This window comes from Panthera tigris, chromosome D1, assembly GCF_018350195.1.
Source record: "Panthera tigris isolate Pti1 chromosome D1, P.tigris_Pti1_mat1.1, whole genome shotgun sequence".
Taxonomy (NCBI): Eukaryota; Metazoa; Chordata; class Mammalia; order Carnivora; family Felidae; genus Panthera; species Panthera tigris.
The window spans coordinates 92,314,496-92,334,805 of record NC_056669.1 but is presented as its reverse complement, the minus strand read 5'-3'; the positions used below and the strand labels follow the sequence as shown (position 1 = coordinate 92,334,805).

General features: G+C 38.0%; 1 protein-coding gene across 3 annotated transcripts in view; it reads left to right on the top strand.

The window, feature by feature from the left end:
* The window catches only part of LRRC4C (leucine rich repeat containing 4C), a 163,759-nt gene extending 143,722 nt beyond the window's left edge, over positions 1-20,037 (top strand). For all 3 annotated transcript variants that reach the window (XM_042958575.1, XM_042958574.1, XM_015537521.2), the window contains exon 4: positions 17,511-20,037. In XM_042958575.1, coding sequence (XP_042814509.1) covers positions 17,553-19,475 — 1,923 coding nt within the window. In that variant the 5' untranslated portion in view covers positions 17,511-17,552 and the 3' untranslated portion in view covers positions 19,476-20,037. The remainder of the gene's footprint in view (positions 1-17,510) is intronic.
* The last annotated feature ends 273 nt before the right edge of the window (positions 20,038-20,310 follow it).

Genomic DNA, 20,310 nt, shown 5'->3' with positions numbered 1-20,310 from the left:
AAAACTCTCAGAGTCTATTATTTTAATTTGGGTTCTATGTTCATGGGTTTTAAAGCTTCAGCCCAGCAGATTTTAATTCATCTTTCCCATGAATGGTAAGAGGAAGACACTTAGCAGGAAGAGGGGAAAAGAAGTAAGGAGAGGGTAGTTACAAAGTTTCTTTCTTACAGACCTGTTGTTTAGTCATTCTCCAAGAGAAATGAGGAAACACAGTTCTTAATCCCAGGGACAGAAGAGGCACTGATTTTGCACAGCAGCAGGCTTTGGTGGGTGGGGTCAGGTGGGGTGGGGAGAAAAGACTGATGGGAAGCCAAGAGGGTAAACAGCTTGGATAAGAGTGTGATGGGACATGATTGCTGGAGAACATAATTGTTACCCACCACCCCACACACGTGGACATGCATATATACACAAGATTAATCAGAATGAACATTGCTTTAATACATAAGTGTTGTAAAACTTCGAAGAGGTCATACTAGGAGAGAAGAGCTTAGCTCTGCCATTTTTAGCTGTAGTGTGCCTATCTACACTTGCTTTATTTTGAGAATATTCAGTGTCGTCTTTGAAAGGATCCTTTTAAGCTCCTTTCTCCATTTTGTGTTAGTTTATTTAAATCTAAATAAGAGAGGGGCACCTGGGTGGCTCAGTCGGTTAAGCGGCCGACTTCGGCTCAGGTCATGATCTCGCGGTCCGTGAGTTTGAGCCCCGCGTCAGGCTCTGTGCTGACCACTCAGAGCCTGGAGCCTGTTTCGGATTCTGTGTCTCCTTCTCTCTCTGCCCCTCCCCTGCTCATGCTCTGTCTCTCTCTGTCTCAAAAATAAATAAGTGTTAAAAAAATTAATAAAAAAAATAAATCTAAATAAGAGAATCCCTGAAGCCACTTAGGTGGACACACAGAGACTGTAGTATGGCACTAAGTGCTAAAAACATGCGAGCAAGTAAAGGTACCACGGACAACCCCGCTGTGTTGTGGAACTGCCTCTTTTGCTCAGGACTCCTCACATATGTTATGTGACACATGGAACCATTGCCAGCTGAGTACAACTGAATCTCTTTCTTATTTCTGAGATGAAAGATAGTTTAGAAAGCTGACCTTGCAAAGCAGGGCCAGCAAACTTTTTCTGTAGAGGGTCAGTGAGTATGTATTTTGGGCTATGTGAGCCTTATATTCTATCACAATGACACAATGTGGCACTTAATGTGAAAGCAGCCATAGATAATACATACATGAATAGATGTGGAAGTATTCCAATAAAACTTTATTGACAAAAACAGGTGTCAAGCCAGATTTTGCCCATGGGCAATAATTTTCCAACTACTGATCTTAGAATTTTGCCTACATCTCTATCCACCTTCCATTTCTGTTCACAGGGCAGTTGGAGCTTAAAATACAGGACTGGAGAATGTAGGATTGACAACGATATAATTTATCCTCACTTTTTTGGATTTTGCTTTTTGTTACACTTATTTTTGATTAAACTTCATCTTTCTAGTATTCCTTTGTCATGGAAAGAGCAGCTATTCATTCTGTCTTCACTTTACAGAAGGGTAGAGAAAGTTTAAGTTTGCATTAGTGTCACCCAGCATCTTTGATATCCATAGTAGAATCTGTCACCCTTGTGTTTTTTCATTTGGATTATTCTTTCTAAGATGCATCCTTTAAAGAATAAAGAGAGATAGTAGGAAAAGTAACCAAGAAGTAATTTTCATTACAAACCAAGGAAAAACTAGTTAACTAATGACTTAAATAGGGACATGCACTGGCTTCCCTTTCTTATTCCATTAAGATACCATAGGGGATGCAGTTCCTTATTGCTTTTCATGTATATTCCTGATTTTTTCCCCTGGTATGTTTTTGGAAATGATGCACTGTAAGCAAATAAATACCGGATAATATTGGGAGTTCTTATTTTGCACAGAACTGTGTTAACTGAAGCTTGTTCATATTGGAACTGAGTCGTCATTTTGCATGGTTCCATGGTAACTGAAAGCAAATCTGTTATAAGATAATGTGCAAAGAAGAGAACTTGGTTCCAATATGCATGACCTATGTTTAACACGGCACCAAACAAAATGAGGACTGCCTTAAGTAAATAAGTAAGAATCCAATTTCCAAATGTCTGCATCTGCCATATAATTCCCTCTTTTGTGGCCATTAGGGAGAAACAAAGAAATCACTGATTACAGTCATTCCCATTATCTGACATGCCATCACCAAGGTTTCCTCATTATGCAATGTTAACGGTGTTGAGGTTACTTGAAACCAACTGCAGTTCCAATTAGAAGGCCATCCCTGCTATCTGCATTCTGATTAAATGACGTTGCCTGGAAATCACAGAAAGAGTCTACTCTGCTTCCTCCCCTTGCTCAGATCTCATAAACACAGACTCAATTAAAGAGAGTTTCCTTATCAGGTTTTTGTGGGTCATTTTGGTGAATTTATTAAAGTCTTGAGTCATGCTGAAAACTGGAAGGTGGGGGCTCTGAGATCTGCAGCAGGAGCCAGGACTTGATGGATGGGACTTGCTCTGATGTTTCAGGGAGTCTGAAATATACAGAAGTCAGAGCAGCCAATCATGGGTCAGGAATCAAAGAAGCTGGTGAAATAGGAAGGGAGTCTCGGTAAAGATTGCTGAGCAGAGATGTGAAGGTCATAATGTCGCGTCAGCCTATATTTTAGCGAAAAAGCAGAGCCTAGTCCAGGCCCTCATTCTTCTATTCCTCAATTATTGAAATAATTTCTTAGTAGGTGTTCAGAGCATTCAGTGTACTGTATCCCATCCATGCTCTATACAGTGCAAATTTGCTTTTCCTTAGATACTCTTCCCATTATATTATTCCCTTCCAACACAAGGAGAAAAGCCAAGTCCCTACAACCCACCTGATGACTTCATACAAAATCTAAATTTCTTTGGTCTATTTTTCACAATCTGGCATTATTTTACTTACCCTACCTTCTCTCCCACTGGATTTTAGTATAGATTCTTCACAGGAGTCATCTTGTGCCTCTCTGCCCTACATTCATGTTCACTTACACACATTTCCCACCAACCACATGCCTCTTCTCCAACAAACTCTCTCCCTTCTCTCTCTTTTTCTTCCATCTGTTATTGTGTCCTCCTTAAACACACTGTGCCTTTTTCTCTAGCACTTTCTGCTGTATTAAAATCCCTTTTTATTACTACTTATGAATCCCACTATACTGTGAGATACCTGATGAACAATGGGAGACATTTGTCCTGAGTGTCAACAGCTGAGAACTGTACTTATCCAAATCCACATCTACTAAAACCCGTGCCCTCATAGCCTTCATTGACTGTCCAAACCTTACTGGGTCCCTCTGAACACCAGACTACTTCTAATTATCCACATAACCACCTATATACTCACTCAGTATAACACTTTGGCATTGGTTCATGACTTTGTTGTTTGTGTTAGGCTTGTCTCAGCACAGTGTTTCAAATGATCAGTGATGGGGAGTTACTGAGTGGAAGGGGTTCTATCACAGGTAAAGGTCAGGTAGTGTTGGTGAACATAGCACTGAAATGACTTTAAGATTCTCTTTCCCAGATCCTACTATGAAATGAATCCGAAACACCATTAGCATTTTGGCTGGGGAGATATATATGTGTGTGTATATGTTTGGTTACTGTCTAGGAAATTTGGGTTTTGTAGTGTTTAATAATAAACAGGGAAGAAAGTACATGATAAAACATTGGAAGATGATTTTAAAATCAGAATGGCTCTCTATATGTGGTAGTTATTCTCTGCAGATTCCCTTGGATGGTAATTTAAATTGCATTACTCATTACAAAAATCTATATGCCTTTTGGATGCTATTGTTGGTTTGTTTGTTTTCAACCTATGAAGGCAATGATGACCTTGCACAGGGCATTTCCTAAGGATTAATGAGTGGTTGAGGGTTAATGGCTATCAACTCCTCCTAGCTAGTCATCAATCCAAAGGAAACATGGGAAGCAAGGTCATTAACTGCATTACCATCTTTCTGAAATCAAATCCTTCTCTACCTGCCTTGCCAAGGGCTTATGTTTAAGATGGACTTGTTAGGTTTTCAAATGTTTCTGTAGTTACTTGCCCTGTCATTAACCTGGATGTAAAAATATTTAAATATTAATGTAGATAAAAATATATAAAAGAATAATCATTAGCTTCTGTGGACTGATAGAAGAATGTCATGAGGAGGAGAATACTTTTCCATACTTCAGATAAACATAATTTAAAATGTTGAGCCTCTTTTATCTGCTTTCTTTTTATTCCCTTTTTCAAACTGAAAGCCTAGCATCATCCTGTTGTGCATCCTGAGAGTCTAAAACATTGTCCAATTTCTGCAGTTTAACCTCATTCAGAAACAGATTTTGTGTGTATGTGGGAGCGGGATTCTTGTTGGAGGTTTGGATGTATTAGTTGTAATGGAATATTAATTTTTTTTACAGTTGATCTTCACTAATATTAATAAGCATGATATTTCCTCTTCTGGCATCAGTCAGAATTACCCCCAAATATTCTAAGAGATAGATAAACATTAAAAATTTAGTTATATCTCCTCAGTGCATTTTCCTTTGAGAAATAACCTATGGCCAGATGAAGGACAGTTCTGGATCAGAGAAGTCCCCATTTCATCATGTAGCATCCTGATTCTTACATTAACACAAATTCCTTTAAAACTCATATGGAGTGAAAATTTCACCTGAATACCAGTGTTAATGCATGTGGTAAGGATCATTGTCACCAGAGAAGACTGCATTCCAAGACCTTTCCCAATGGATATTGGTCTTGAAGAATTTCTCAAGATGTGGGACTGGTCCTTAGTTTTATACTCCCAGAAATTTGATTTTGTTAGCTCTTCATGAGAAAGTTGTAGTCACACTTATAAACACATAAGAAATGAATATAGAGAGTAGAGTGCCAATTTGTTAAATTTTAGCTAAAACTATAACAGACACTTCAAGTAGTTCAGTCTGTCAAATCTTTTTATGTAGAACTTAAACTTTTTTGGAGTCATAAATCTCTTTGAGAATATGATGATAAAACCAATGAATAATCTTCCTATAAAAATATACAGTTTCCACATTTATACAAAAATTTGCATATAATTTAAAGAGATTCATAAATGGTTTGAAGTCCATTTGTGAGCTTCTTAGGAACACTTGGATTGAACTATGCATTTTCATGGAAAAACATTATAATTAAATAAGGTGGTTGATGAGAAATCAAACTAAAAAAAAGTTAATTGTATAATTCAAATTGCTTTAGCATCAGATTATAATTGCCTGATATATCAATCATTCTCCATAATTGGACTTCAGCTGTCACCAGGACTAGACAAATAACAATAACCATAATACAACAAATGTTCATACAGTATTGGCTGTGTACCAGGCACTGTTCTAAATCTTTCTTTATATAGTAACTCATGTATCTTCACAATAATAGAGTATATAAATCAGAGTATCCAACCTCTAGGCAGTTTCACAGATGGATAGATACAACACACATTTTTATCTCTGATTTTTTTCCAAATCTCATCTTCCATTAGCCTTCATTTAGCTATGTAAGTAGTTGATAAGTACCAACCTTTTCTTGAGCTTCTTTCTCTTTCTTTCATTTGTTCTTTCATTCTTTCTTTCTCTCTCTCTTTTGCCCTGTCTTTACTTCTTTCATTTAGTACATGCATCTATAGATATATAGGTAGGTAGGTAGATAGGTAGATAGATAGATAGATAATTATAGTATATACACTGTGGTATGTACTCTGGATGTAATATTTAGGATACATACAGCTTATTGCTGTTGAAGAGAAATCTTTAGCTAGTATGTTGTTTTCAATCACCCATTTACAGGCTGATTTTGGGTAATCCTTTTTTCTCAATGTTAATTTATTTATACATTTTTATGTGTATGGGGGGACAAGGAATAATTATTGAACCCCTCCCCCCTTTATCTTTTATACTAACTTATATGCCATTTTATTTATTTTTTTGTTCTCATAAAGGTGTTGTCAGTGGACCTTGATTTGTTATTTGATGTTATATAATTAGCTTATCATCCTGGCTCCTGACTATGAATTAAAATGTAGGCTACATTCAGTAATGCAATTCAACAAATATTTTCTGCGTTCCTAAACATCATCTAGTTTCTGTCTTTAAGAAGTTTATGATAAATAAGTTGAATACATACCCAAACATTTAGATTCAAACACAGATTTGATAAATGTCATAGTCTTAGCATTACAGACACTTCTGGAAAGATGGATTACTACCAGCCAGTAAGACCAATGAAGGTCAAATAGAAATGATCATTGTAAAATTGGCTCTGAAATTGGGTACAATTTTGAAAGAAAACCCAGAGTAGGACATTCCTGGCCATGGGAAAAACAGGAGCAAGGCTCTGAAGAGGAAAAGTAGGAGGCATATTTTTAGAATCAGGAACAGACTGCAGCCTAGACTGTATTATGGAGAACAGTAGGAGATAAGACTGGGAAAGCAGTATGGAGCAGCATCATGGAGTGTCTTACGGGTCACACTAAGGCAGTAGTTTACAAGAGGGCAAATTTACCCTCCAGGGGACATTTGGCAATGTCTGGAGATGCTAGATCATTACAACTGGGGGTGCTACTGGCATCTAGTGGGTAGAGGCAGTAAGGGATTTAGGTTTTATTCTCTAAGCAAATGGGAACTATGGGTGGGTTATGTTTTCTTGAACTGTGATTGCCAAGGTTCCTGTGGCTTCTTACACTAAATCTGTAAAAGTGTTACTGTGTAGATCAGCCCCAGAAAAAGTATGAGAAGAAAAGGCCAGTTTTGGAGATAAAGAATAACATGTATTGATCATTTCTTGGCCCCTAAACCTAAGAAAAGAGAAAGAACTAAAGGAAAAGGAAAGAAGTGAGGTTTTCATACATTGATAGGCTCCAGACTTAAAAATATTAGTGCAAAGGAGAGTGCAGGCATTGGGATAAGCAGGCACATTTCTGATCATTGGAATGGTCTGATTTCATTTCCTGAAGAGTAAAATATCAAGCAGTATATGGAGTTTGAGGTTTTAAGCTTTTTTCTTTGGTTATGCATTTCACAAAACCAACAGAGCAAACATCTATCATAAAAATACAAACATATCCCTGAACACCTCAAATCCCACCCTTTAATTTGAGAAACAAGTCAGCCATCTATATTTCATTTCTTCATAAATAATAAATGTCAAGAAGTGAATATGATCAAAAGGATTCATAAACAGCCAGAAACTTCATGCCAGGTATGTTTATCCCCCTTGCATCATGTGAGACTACACAAGCAGGAAAAAACAAATTAATTTTATTTTTAGTCTTGCCAAGTCATTGGCTATATTTCTAGTTCTGCTTTTCTAACATGAAGTAGATTTGACTTTTTGTAGCTAAGACAAAGTTGGAGCTGTGACCGCCTACCCTAATCCCTTGCCTATTCCATCTTTAGAATCCAAAGGAATCCTCCTTTGGATTGTAACAGAAGAATTAAGAGATATTTTTCACCCATGGATTTTCTAATTAACGATTCAAATGAGTTCTAGAAGCAGAAATGTGGTGATCAAGAAGCTCTTCCATTTTGAAGGAGATTTGAAGATTACTTGACTTTCTGCCATACAAATTCTTGTTCTCTGCTCTAAGTGGTCTCATCCAATGGAGTGACCTGGAAAATGAGTCAAATCTCCCTACTTCTGAAGTACATGTAGGTGCTATGTGAAGAAGCATACCAGGAAATCAACTTATATATTACCTACATTAGAATTTTCAAGGCAATCATGTTATTTTAGGCACATACAGCAGAGGGCATTGTTTGGCCAAACTTAAACAGGGCTGCTTTGACAAGAATAGATAAATAAAGAAATAGGGAAGCCTTCCCCTGCAAAGAAACAAACAAAAACAAACATAAAAAAAGAGAGTGAGGAAACAATGCAATGGCTTTTATATTGCGTTGTGCTCCCTAGCTTTTCTTTGTAGGAAGAACTTCTTTGAAAATCATTGAAAACGAGACAGGCATCATTTCAGAAATGGATGAAATTCCTACTATGTGAGTTGGGCTCTACTAGATGCTAGGGATCAATTAGTGAATGTGACATCATTTAGATTCTCAATGAATTTGTAGCCTTAACTATCTACAGGCTGCTTCTGTGTACTTAAACACCAGATCATTCATTTCTTCATTCATTCATACACTTAACAAATACTTGATGCACATTATTCCAAGTGGAAACCACTGAATAGGACAGAGAAGTCTCTGTTCCATGGAACTTAACATTCCACTCAGACGAGACAAGCAGTAAGAAAATAAGCATCTAAGTATATGAGAAAAATATCAATGAGAAGTATTATAATGGAAATTAAATATGGTGACGTGATTAACTTTGACAAGGTGCTTCTCTAGGCTGGTGGTCAAGAAAACACTTCTAAGAAGGAAAACTTTAAGGGATGTTCTTAAGGACAAGGAAAACCAACCATGCAAAAAACAAAGGACATGTGTTGCAGGCAGCAGGGACCCTACTGCAAAGGTCCTGAGGGAGGAACAAGCTTGGAGCATTTGAGGAACAATGGAAGAGAGAAAGGAGACGCAGAAAAGCTGAAAGGTATGAGATGCAGGCAGGTACCAGAACATCATGATTTGGGGACCAAAACAGTTTGCAATTTTGCTCTAAAAAGATACGTAGCTAATAGCATTTCAACTGAAGAATTTTAAAAATTCATTTTAAATGCTGTCTGTAGCATTAATTATAGTGAGGAAATTGCAAAAATAGAGAAACTGGTAAGAGGGTATTTTAGTGGCTCAAGTTAGAAATGGAGATGATTTGACCTAGAGAGGTACAAGGAGGAAAAGTAGATGGATCCAGTTGTATTTTAGTAATAGAGTCAGATGAATAGTGTTGGGCGGGTTATAAATATTTTTTTTTAAAGTCAAGGAAGATTCTTACATTTTTGCATTGAGCCAGTGGGTGTGTGGCCGTGGCATTTTTTGGAGGTGAGAGGTAAGTTTGGGGATTTGTTTTTAGTATATGCTATGGCATTTAATTCATGTAATCCTCTCAGTGTCAACTTAGTAATGTTTACTGTCACTCCCACTCAGAAAGGTGCAACTCAGAGGGAGACGGTTTGCCATAAATCGAATAGTCAGTAGTACTAAGCCAACCCTCCAACCCTCCTCATTTCATTCTTGATCTGTTTTTTTGTTCCTCTAGGTTTTGCTAATATAAGTCTCTGGGCCTTTCTGTACTTCAGCATTGTTTCAAGTTGGAAAGTGTAATATGTCATTAGGGAACCAAAATTGAATGTGTGTTTAGTTGTCCTTTGTGTACAATTTACAGAGTAGACATGAGCAGCACCAGAGGTCAGAGATGCTTCTCTTGTGCACATCAGAGTTTCCAAAATGATATCTTGTTCTCTGTGTACAATGTTATTTTTTAACCTGACCACATACAGAAGCTAATTTTGCCCTCATTAGTATTTCAGACTCTGGATTTCAACTAGGGCTGATTAATTTCAACCTGTACGTATCTCAGTAGTCAGATCATCAGATGGAAGATTGAAGATCAGTTTCGTTCAGTTTTAGAGTAATGCTAGGGATGTCGATTATTAAAGTCATAGGACTTTTCTATCAACTATTCCTCTCTCCAATTTCTTTTACACACAAGGACAGATCGTTCTAAAACAGTGCTCTCTCATCAACCCTTTCCCACATAAAGGGATGGCAGTTTCTTCCTAAATCTCTTTATTGAAATGAATCCAAACTTCTACCAGACTTGTCTGTAACATAAGCCCTCTCCTTCTAGCAAGTCAGTTTCCTTTCATTTCATGCTCCTACTCCTCTGTTTTTACAAGTAATCTCTTACCTCTTCCACGACCACCCTGCCTCAATGCAAGTTTATGTATGTTAAAGACTTACATAAAGTCACAAATCCTCTTCTGAAAACTTTCTCTGATTATGACTTCTGACAATGCTTTATGACACTTAAATACTGAATTTGTTGATTTGTATTAGTACCTAAAATACATACAGGTACACTTTTTATTTTTTTATATGTATCTATACATTTGTATTATAGCTTCAACAAGATTATAACGTTATAGAAGGCCTGGCCAATTTCATTCTGATAATCCTGATTATACTGTCCAAATGATAGCAACATGTCGGCCACAAGCTTTTAGTTTTCATTTTATTTTTTTTCTTTGATTTGCTTTTTTAAATACATAGTTCTCTCTACTCACTGTTTCTTCTCATCTAATAATTTTGTCATGCTGTCACCTCTAAACACCAAATATATGTATTCTTTTACTATAAACCAGATAAGTCTTCTAGAAAAATGGCAGTGTAGACCCAGGTATCATCATCATCATCATCATCATCATCATCTTCTTCTTCTTCCTTTTCAATCTCAGTTTCTTACAATTTTCTAGAAACATTGCCAGGTCAGTGTGTTCAGCGAAAGAACCTCCTGTTGACTTGACAGGTTGAGTCCCTGGGTTACAGCCATTTAAATGTTGTATCATTTCCGTTACATTTGCCTAGAGGGTCAGCCCTAGGCATGACAAAAATTACAAAAATTTTCTTCTCCCTGAAAATCTGCAGAGCCACATGCTCCTGTATAGGAGTAGAGAAAACTCAACAGATTTGGAAAGCTGGGTTGCAGATGGGAAATAATGAACTAATTAGAAAATATTTGTAAAATAATTTTGACTTGGGAGAGATAGCTACTTTTGACAGTGGTATTATTTAAGGTGTTGTTTTTCCTTCTCCAATGTATTCTATCACTCTTTAAAATTTAGAGTTATTTGGGGGTGCCTGGCTGGCTCAGTTGGTTATGCATCTGACTCTTGGTTTTGGCTCAGGTCACGATCTCATGGTTTGTGGGTTCCAGCCCCACATCGGGCTCTGCTCTGACACCACGGAGCCTGCTTGGGATTCTCTCTCTCTTCCTCCCTCTCTGCCCCTCCCCTGCTCGCTCTCTCGAAATAAATAAATAATAATAATAATAATAAAATTTAGAGTTATCCAGAGAAATGATGGCAATAGAATGCCTTCTTAGCATGATAGGGATGAGCCTCACCTCCTTTCTGATAAGCAAATCTTGTTACCTCAGCTTACTTTGTTTCCTTTGGTAGGTCTCAAATTTATAATGAATGATTTATAAGAAATCAGAATTTTTCATTTGTCTTTTCTTTGCTATTGGTTTCAGAAAGGAGAGATATCAAGAGAAAAAGAGAGGGAGAGAGAGGCAGGGGGAGAGAGGGGAGGAGAAAGGAGAATGAATATATAAGTATCAAGATAGGTTTGGCGGTAAGTAACCAGAAAAAAAGTTAACAGTTTATACTGTGAGAAATTGATTATTTTATATAATAAGAAAATACAGAGGAAAGATAGTGACAGGATCCATTAGTTCAGCTGCCCATCACAAATATCAAGAATATAAATTCTTCCCCTCTTTCCATTTTTCTTCCTTGGCATAACAGCTTTGTCCTCAGGCTTCCTTGTTTCTTGGCCACAAGATGGCTTCAGCAACTCTAGGCATCTTGTACTCACAACAATATCCAAAAACAGAATGAAGAACTATTTCTTCCCTATATATTTTTCTTAGTAGTGGGAGAAAAAAAATTCCCAGAACCCCCTCAGCTGACTTCATCTTACATCTCATTGGCCAAATTGTGTCACCTGTCCAGACCTAACGAGTCTCTGGCAACAGAAATCGTACAACCAACATTTGTTTAGATAAACTATAGTCCAAAATTTAACCCTGGGAGCTAAGAATGTTTTTGAATTTTTACATAGTTAGAAAAAGTGTTAAGAATAATATTTTGACATATGTGAAAATGATACAAAATTCAAATGTCAGTGCTCATAAAGAGTTTAATCAGAACACACCCATTTCCATTCATTCCCCTTTTCTCTATAACTACTTTCAGGCTTTAATGGCAGAGTAGAGTAGTTGCAAGAGGAGACCATATAGCCTGCAAGGCCTAAAATATTTACTATCTGGCTCTTTACAGAAAAAAATTGTCTAGCCTTAGCTTAAACCAAATTCTCTTTACCTACCAGTCCTGGGTCAGTGTCTCTCAAAACAGATAATATAGTTTTGTAACTTTTCTAAGAAGTGAGTGAAGTTTCCTGCACAAAATTTTCTAGGTAAGGGATTAGGATGCTGGGTAGGCAACAAATGTGAAGAAAGAGAAAGCAAGGTTCAAGCACAGTTAAATGAATCCTTAGTGCTATAAAAAAGCTGACTCCCCAAATATTACCAGCACAACCTGTTGAAAAGACAGAGCGAGTTTATTGCTTACTATGTTAAGGGAGATCACTATCTTCCAAGAGTTTGGGAGTATCTATGAGTAGACTGGTGAAAAATAGACCAGAATTTATGGGGAATTGGGAGTCTGATTCAAGAAAATTTTTCAGTGTGGGAAGTTGATTAGGACTGAGTAAGAATTATGGTACTGCAATCCAGGATGGGTGAAAACAATGGTGAGGCAAGAGATTCAAAGAATCTTAGAGGCACACTGCTATTAAATGCTTTCCATGAAAGAACTTATGGATCTATGGAACTACGGATCTTTGGATCTTTGTCCTAGAAGGACAGTGAAACCATTTGCTTCGACAAGAAAGTCCCCCCATAAAGGATAGAGATGCTAATAAAGATAATGGAAGAGCAAAGTCGTGTTTATGTCAGTAGGAAGGAAGATACGGTTTGGAGGTCTCAGTATCCAGGCTGAGTGTGGGGAAATGGTTTTGGTTCTCAGCATTTGCGGGGGGGCTTGTTAAAGATACATATGGCTGTGAGTGTGTGGCCTGTGAGGGAAAGTTGGTTGTAGCTAATAAATTCATCTTTCTTTCACCTGGCTTCCAAACTAGTTCCAATATGTAAACAGTTTCTGCTAACTGAGCAATGATACTGTGCTGACTAAAGCACCCCCTGTGTCTCAGTGCACAGCAGCATGGGTAGGGAAAGAAGAAAGGTCTGTTGACAAAGTCAGAATATCCTCTGGGACAAGGCTAAAAGTATTATCATTGAATTCCAAACCCAAACAGATCCATTTGTAAATAAATGCTGTCAGAGGACATTGTAATGGATAGCACGTACTTTTAAATTGATTTCTTTTTAATGGGATAAAAACATCTTATGAGAGAGATGTTGAAACATGGCTTTTAATGTAAAGTAACGTAATTTAGATTTTAAAATAGAAAACCTTTTGTTGATAGCAGTTTATTTGATTCAGTGCATGTACCAAGCGTTATTTTCTATGGGTTATAAATTAGCTTTGAACCAGCTATAATTCATAAATCGTTACTTATGACTGATTGATAGGAAATCTCATTAATAGCAATAGCAAAAAGACCTTGAAGTAAGCAAGAAGTAGAAAATAAAACAGCCTGGGGATTGGAAAAGGAGAGACACATGCATTCTAGAATTAAGAGAAAGGTGTTGTATTTGCATATGAAAGCATGCTTCTGATCATTATAATTGATCCTTTCCATAACTTTGAATAATAGATATTAGTGTTATTCTTATTTATATAAGAGGAAAAAACTGAGTGTCCCATCACTTTATTTTTATTTTCAGTATGTTTTAAATATTTATTATATATTGCTTATTATGAGCTGGTAACTTTACATACATATATACATTAATATATATTAATTTACATATATATGTATATATTTACATGTATATACATTAATAATGTGAGTGCCAACAAAAACCTTTTGAGTAGATAACAGTGGTGTCCCCCTTTTACAGATGGGGAAAGTGAAGTAAGAGACGTAAAGTAACTTTCTCAATTGTAGAGTCCTACAAGTTTAAGCAGGCATTTAACTTTAGGAAGTCTACCAGAGCCTTCTCCCTTGATTACAGGACATGGATGCCTTTGCTGTTTCTTATTTTAATGAAAAAAAGGTTAACAAATGGTTTGTCTTAAGCAAAAGGCTTACCTTCTTCACTTCTGTACTATTTCTGGTCAATAAGTTATTTCAACCTGTATTGCCAGAGACCCTAGGATTCTAAGAGTCATAGGGTGGGAGGTGGGAGGTAAAATAGAGGAGCAGGACCCTGGGACCCTCACCTAAAAACACCGGTTAGGAACACCTGAGTGGCTCAGTTAAGCGTCTGATTCTTGGTTTTGGCTTAGGTCATGATCTCACGGTTCGTGGGTTCAAGTCCCTTGTTGGACTCTGCACTGAGTGCTGAGCCTGATTGAGATTCTGTCTGTCTCTCGCTGCTCTTCCCCCTCTCGTGCTGTCTCTGTTTCTCTCAAAATAAGTAAATAAATAAAAATTTTTAAAAACACCAATTAATGTATCAGAGATTTTATGTTCTATTTTTTAATGCCCAATTACCTTAAAACGTGTGGAGCGTATGTAAAACTATACCAAATCATATGAATAAAAAGTTTTCAGTGGCCATAATCACTGGAAATTTAAGTAGGATTCTGTTTAAAATGGAAATCTACAAGGGTTTTGAAGGTCGTGTTTAAATTTACAATAAAAAATAACTCCTTCTCTAACTCAGGGTGAAAAACCTATCAAACACATCATTGTCACAGTATAAATGGGACAATAGAATAGACCTGTAAAGCCATCAACAAGATTAATAAGATGAGCAGAGCCCTGCTATTTAGTGATTAGTTGTTTTAAATGTAGACTTTATTATTATTTTGGTATGATGGGACAAACAAATCAGGAGACAATTGTCATTGAAGAGATATATTTTTTACTCCTAGTTCCCAAGAGGAGGGAGCATGCCATGCCACACAGGGGCCACACAAGGAAGCAGCAGGGTCACCAGGGGGTAGAAAGAACAAGGGAAAATCTGAGCAAGAGTCTTTATCATGGTTTTTGAGAGAAAGCAAGAGAAGGCAGAGGAAGCAGGCTTGCATTTGACTAGTATAAATAATTTCAGTGGATTCTGGGACCTAGGGGCTGTCCCGAGGTGCCTGATTCTAGCTCTGGAATCATTGGGGCAGAGGGAGAGTGGCCCAAATATAAGAGCCCTGGGAGATCCTGATAAATGAGGTGGTTTGGGGCATAGGCTTCAGGTTGATTGGTTTGAATATGAAAGGCAGGCTTGTGGTCAAGTCCTTTACTATCCCTAGAAATTGCCTAGCCCTTGGAGAAGTCTCTCTGGAACAACAAAGCCCTGCATATCAAAACATCAGAAAATACAGACCATTAGAAAGTCGTGATTAATATACTGGTACCTATCCCAACGCATACACAAAGAGTTGTTAATTAGGTATTAACTGTTTCTGTGCGTTTGCAACAGCCATTATTTAGTGCCTACAGTGTGCTAGGTACTGTGTTGGCAGTGGGATGAGAAAAAACCATCAGACATGGCCTCTGTCCTCATGGTGTTGTAGGCTAGTGGGGAAAATAGACCCAGGGGCTGATGATCATGTGCTAGATGGTGTGAAAGATCAGTCTAGAGCTGCAACAGCCCTGAGGAACGAAGTCTCTCTCCCAGGCCCTCCATTCTCCTGCCACAGGGAACTTTTCACTGTTCCCTGGATGTATGAGCATCTTTTATGTGTCCTTATCTTGGTTCAAGCTGGTCCTTGGCTAAAATGCTTTTCTTTCCCCTTTTTTTTTTTTTAACATCAACTTCTGTAAAACCTAGATCAGATGATCTTCTTCTTCGAAAATCCTCTGATTTACCAGCACAGATTGAGCTGATCTGGTATCAGTGCCCTTGTGCCAGTGTGGCCTGGTCTCATACCAATGAACATATATTATTGTACTTCATCTGTTTGCCTATCTGTCTCATGCTTTGAATCATAACTACCTCAGGCATAAGGATTATATTCTTCATCTTTATATGCCCAGTACTCGACAAGATGTCTGTAAGAGCAACAACAAAAATGGTAACGATAGTAATAACAATAACAATAATAATAATATTTAACACTACTGAGTTTTTACAACGTGGGAAGCATTATTCTGAGCCCTTTATCTGCATTAACCAATTTTATCCTCACAACACCACCAAGGGGGTGTGTAATATTGTTACTGCTATTTTGCAAGTGAGGAGAATGTGTCATGGAAAGAAGATAAGTAACTTGTCCAAGGTGACACATAGTAAGTACTAAATCAGTGCCGTTTTGAATTGGAATGTAGTGATCCACCATCACTTTCGTCATTTGTTTGTGTCCAAGAGATTTATAGAAGAAATCCTGTTTATTGAGATGAGACATTTGGAAGAAGTCATTACACGGGTGCCCAGTTCATAGTAAGCCAGCCGAGTGGGACGTACACTGGGTAGCCCAAGATCCTTTAAAATTCCTCCTTGTGCTGGAAGAAATGCAGAAAGCAAGTTATTTTATTTCCCTTCACCCAAATCTACTTAAAATCAGTCAGAGTAAGGACCCAAGATAAAAAATATTTTTTTTATATTCAGGTATTCTCTGTACTTAAAAATTAGATATCATAGGAATGACTTAATTTGTATTATGTCTGCCTATAGGTAGCAGTTAGCTATCTTATAATGAGTTTCAGTTTAGGAGAATCTTCAAAAGTTTATGTACATTTGCATGTACCGCTGTTTCAGTATGTCTTCACAGGTACTATAAGTCAGGTTGCCACGGTTTACAGATGAGGTCACCCCTGCCCAAAACAGTATTTTAAAGAAATTAATTGGGAAAAAATATTTTGCCTTGCCATCATTCTCCCAGAAGCTCTTGCATAAAGTATTTGAGACCATATGCTCTTGGACCAATCGGATATGTGTGTGCGCCCTGGTTCTGTACTTACTAACCTTGTGACTTCATGCATGTTACTTTCCCTATGATTAAATTTCTCCCTCAGAGGAGTGCTGTAAGGGCAGAAAGGATCAGGACACACAACCTTTGCAATTGAAAAGGGCCCCATTCTTTGGAGGACCCATGCTTGGCTAATGCTCTGTTGTTATGGATTTGAAATTCTTCATAATTTTGAACAAACCACCCCCCAGTTTCATTTGGTACGGGGCCCTGAAAATTACGTAGCCATTCCTGGATAGGTTGGTAAGTCTGTATACCATGGTGCCTAAAAGTAGCCCTCAATAAAATTCAACTATTACTAATTTTGCCAGGGAGTTTTTAGTTTGTTGGGAATAGCCCCAAATCCTGTTTTCTGATCTTTTCCAATCTGGTTTGGACATTCAACCTGTTGTTGGGGTACATTTCATATGTCCTTATGCATTCAAGTCATAATTGGTTGGTAAACACTATATTAAGGTGTTTTACCTCATGCTTCCATTTCCCTGAGATTGCATATTTGATGGATATGGGCTGTGGATGGCTGCTAATTTGCAGTACAGAAACATTTTCTATATAAACATGAGCCGCATCACTCTACAAGGGATACTTGATTTGTTGTTTCCTTAGTCTGAGAAATGATGGCTTTAGCTGTTACACTGCATCACTGACATTGCTCCAGAAGACATTTGGAGGAGAGCTAATACTTCTTTTCTTTTCTTTTCTTTTCTTTTTTTTTTCTCTTATATTGCAGACTATTTGAACTCCAGAAGGACCAACACCAGATAAATTATGAATGTTGAACAAGATGACCTTACATCCACAGCAGATAATGATAGGTCCTAGGTTTAACAGGGCCCTATTCGACCCCCTGCTTGTGGTGCTGCTGGCTCTTCAACTTCTTGTGGTGGCTGGTCTGGTGCGGGCTCAAACCTGCCCTTCTGTCTGCTCCTGCAGCAACCAGTTCAGCAAGGTGATTTGCGTCCGGAAAAACCTACGTGAGGTTCCAGATGGCATCTCCACCAACACTCGACTGCTGAACCTCCATGAGAACCAAATCCAGATCATCAAAGTGAATAGCTTCAAGCACTTGAGGCACCTGGAAATCCTACAATTGAGTAGGAATCATATTAGAACAATTGAAATTGGGGCCTTCAATGGTCTGGCAAACCTCAATACTCTGGAACTCTTTGACAATCGTCTTACCACCATCCCAAATGGAGCTTTTGTATATTTGTCTAAACTGAAGGAGCTCTGGTTGAGAAACAACCCCATTGAAAGCATTCCTTCTTATGCTTTTAACAGAATCCCCTCTTTGCGCCGACTAGACTTAGGGGAATTGAAAAGGCTTTCATACATCTCAGAAGGTGCCTTTGAAGGTCTGTCCAACTTGAGATATTTGAACCTTGCCATGTGCAACCTCCGTGAAATCCCTAACCTTACACCTCTCATAAAACTAGATGAGCTGGATCTTTCTGGGAATCACTTGTCGGCCATCCGGCCTGGCTCTTTCCAGGGACTGATGCACCTTCAAAAACTGTGGATGATACAGTCCCAGATCCAAGTGATCGAACGGAATGCCTTTGATAACCTTCAGTCACTAGTGGAGATAAACTTGGCACACAACAATCTAACATTACTGCCTCATGACCTCTTCACACCCTTGCATCATCTAGAGCGGATACACTTACATCACAACCCTTGGAACTGTAACTGTGACATACTTTGGCTCAGCTGGTGGATAAAAGACATGGCCCCCTCCAACACAGCTTGTTGTGCTCGATGTAACACCCCTCCCAATCTGAAAGGGAGGTACATCGGGGAGCTTGACCAGAATTATTTCACATGCTATGCTCCTGTGATTGTGGAGCCCCCAGCTGACCTCAATGTCACTGAGGGCATGGCAGCTGAGTTGAAATGTCGGGCCTCCACGTCCCTGACCTCTGTATCGTGGATTACTCCAAATGGAACGGTCATGACACATGGGGCATACAAAGTGAGGATAGCTGTGCTCAGTGACGGCACATTAAATTTCACGAATGTAACCGTACAAGATACAGGCATGTACACATGTATGGTGAGTAATTCCGTTGGAAATACCACTGCTTCAGCCACCCTGAATGTTACTGCAGCAACCACTACTCCCTTCTCTTACTTTTCAACCGTCACAGTAGAGACTATGGAACCTTCTCAGGATGAGGCACGGACCACAGATAACAACGTGGGCCCCACTCCAGTGATCGACTGGGAGACCACCAACGTGACCACCTCTCTCACGCCACAGAGCACAAGGTCAACAGAAAAAACATTCACCATCCCAGTGACTGATATAAACAGTGGGATCCCAGGAATTGATGAGGTCATGAAGACCACCAAAATCATCATTGGCTGTTTTGTGGCCATCACACTCATGGCTGCAGTGATGCTGGTCATTTTCTACAAGATGAGGAAGCAGCACCATCGGCAAAACCATCACGCCCCTACAAGAACTGTTGAAATCATTAATGTGGATGATGAGATTACAGGAGACACGCCCATGGAAAGCCACCTGCCCATGCCTGCTATTGAGCATGAGCACCTAAATCACTATAACTCTTACAAATCTCCCTTCAACCACACAACAACAGTTAACACAATAAATTCAATACACAGTTCAGTGCATGAACCGTTATTGATCCGAATGAACTCTAAAGACAATGTACAAGAGACTCAAATCTAAAACATTTACAGAGTTACAGAAAACAAACAATAAAAAAAAGACGGTTTATTAAAAATGACACAAATGACTGGGCTAAATCTACTGTTTCAAAAAAGTGTCTTTACAAAAAAAACAAAAAAGAAAAGAAATTTATTTATTAAAAATTCTATTGTGATCTAAAGCAGACAAAATTATGTGTATTCCTCAGAACCTGTTTTTGCTGCACTTATTTACTATTTTCCCACATTTCATCCCTGCCTACCCTGGTTGCCATATTTTTCATAGGACATCTCAAGTCCCTAAAGAACTGGCCTAGGAAATTTTGTAAGAATTCTGTTACACTTTGAGGTTTTTATGGTGAATTCTAGTGGTGAGATCCAGTCTATTTTGTCTTTCTTTCTTTTTTTCCCCCTTTCCTTTTTTTTTCCTCATGCCCTTATCAAGTAGTCCAATGGGGAATGCAATATTAGAAATAGATTTTTAAGAGAGAACGAGATAAAAAAAAATGCAAGATCTTATATTTTTCATGTAATGACCTGTTCTGTATTTATGAGGAGAACCATTCAATGGCCAAGCAAAAAGAAAAAAAAAAGAAAAAAAAGGAGAAAAAAAAAAGAAAAAAAAACGTAAGCAAACAACAGATTAATTTACATATGAGCATCTATAAAACCCATGATCTTTTAAACAACTCTAGAACCAGAATTTGTAGTTCAAAAACTAAAAAAAATAAGGTTATAAATAAAATATTGTTGGTTTTTCTGTACCTGGACACAACTCATTTGTAGTATGGCTCAAATGTGAGAAACTTGAAGGTAATTAGATTTTCTACTTTCTAAGAAAGAAACAAATTATTGTA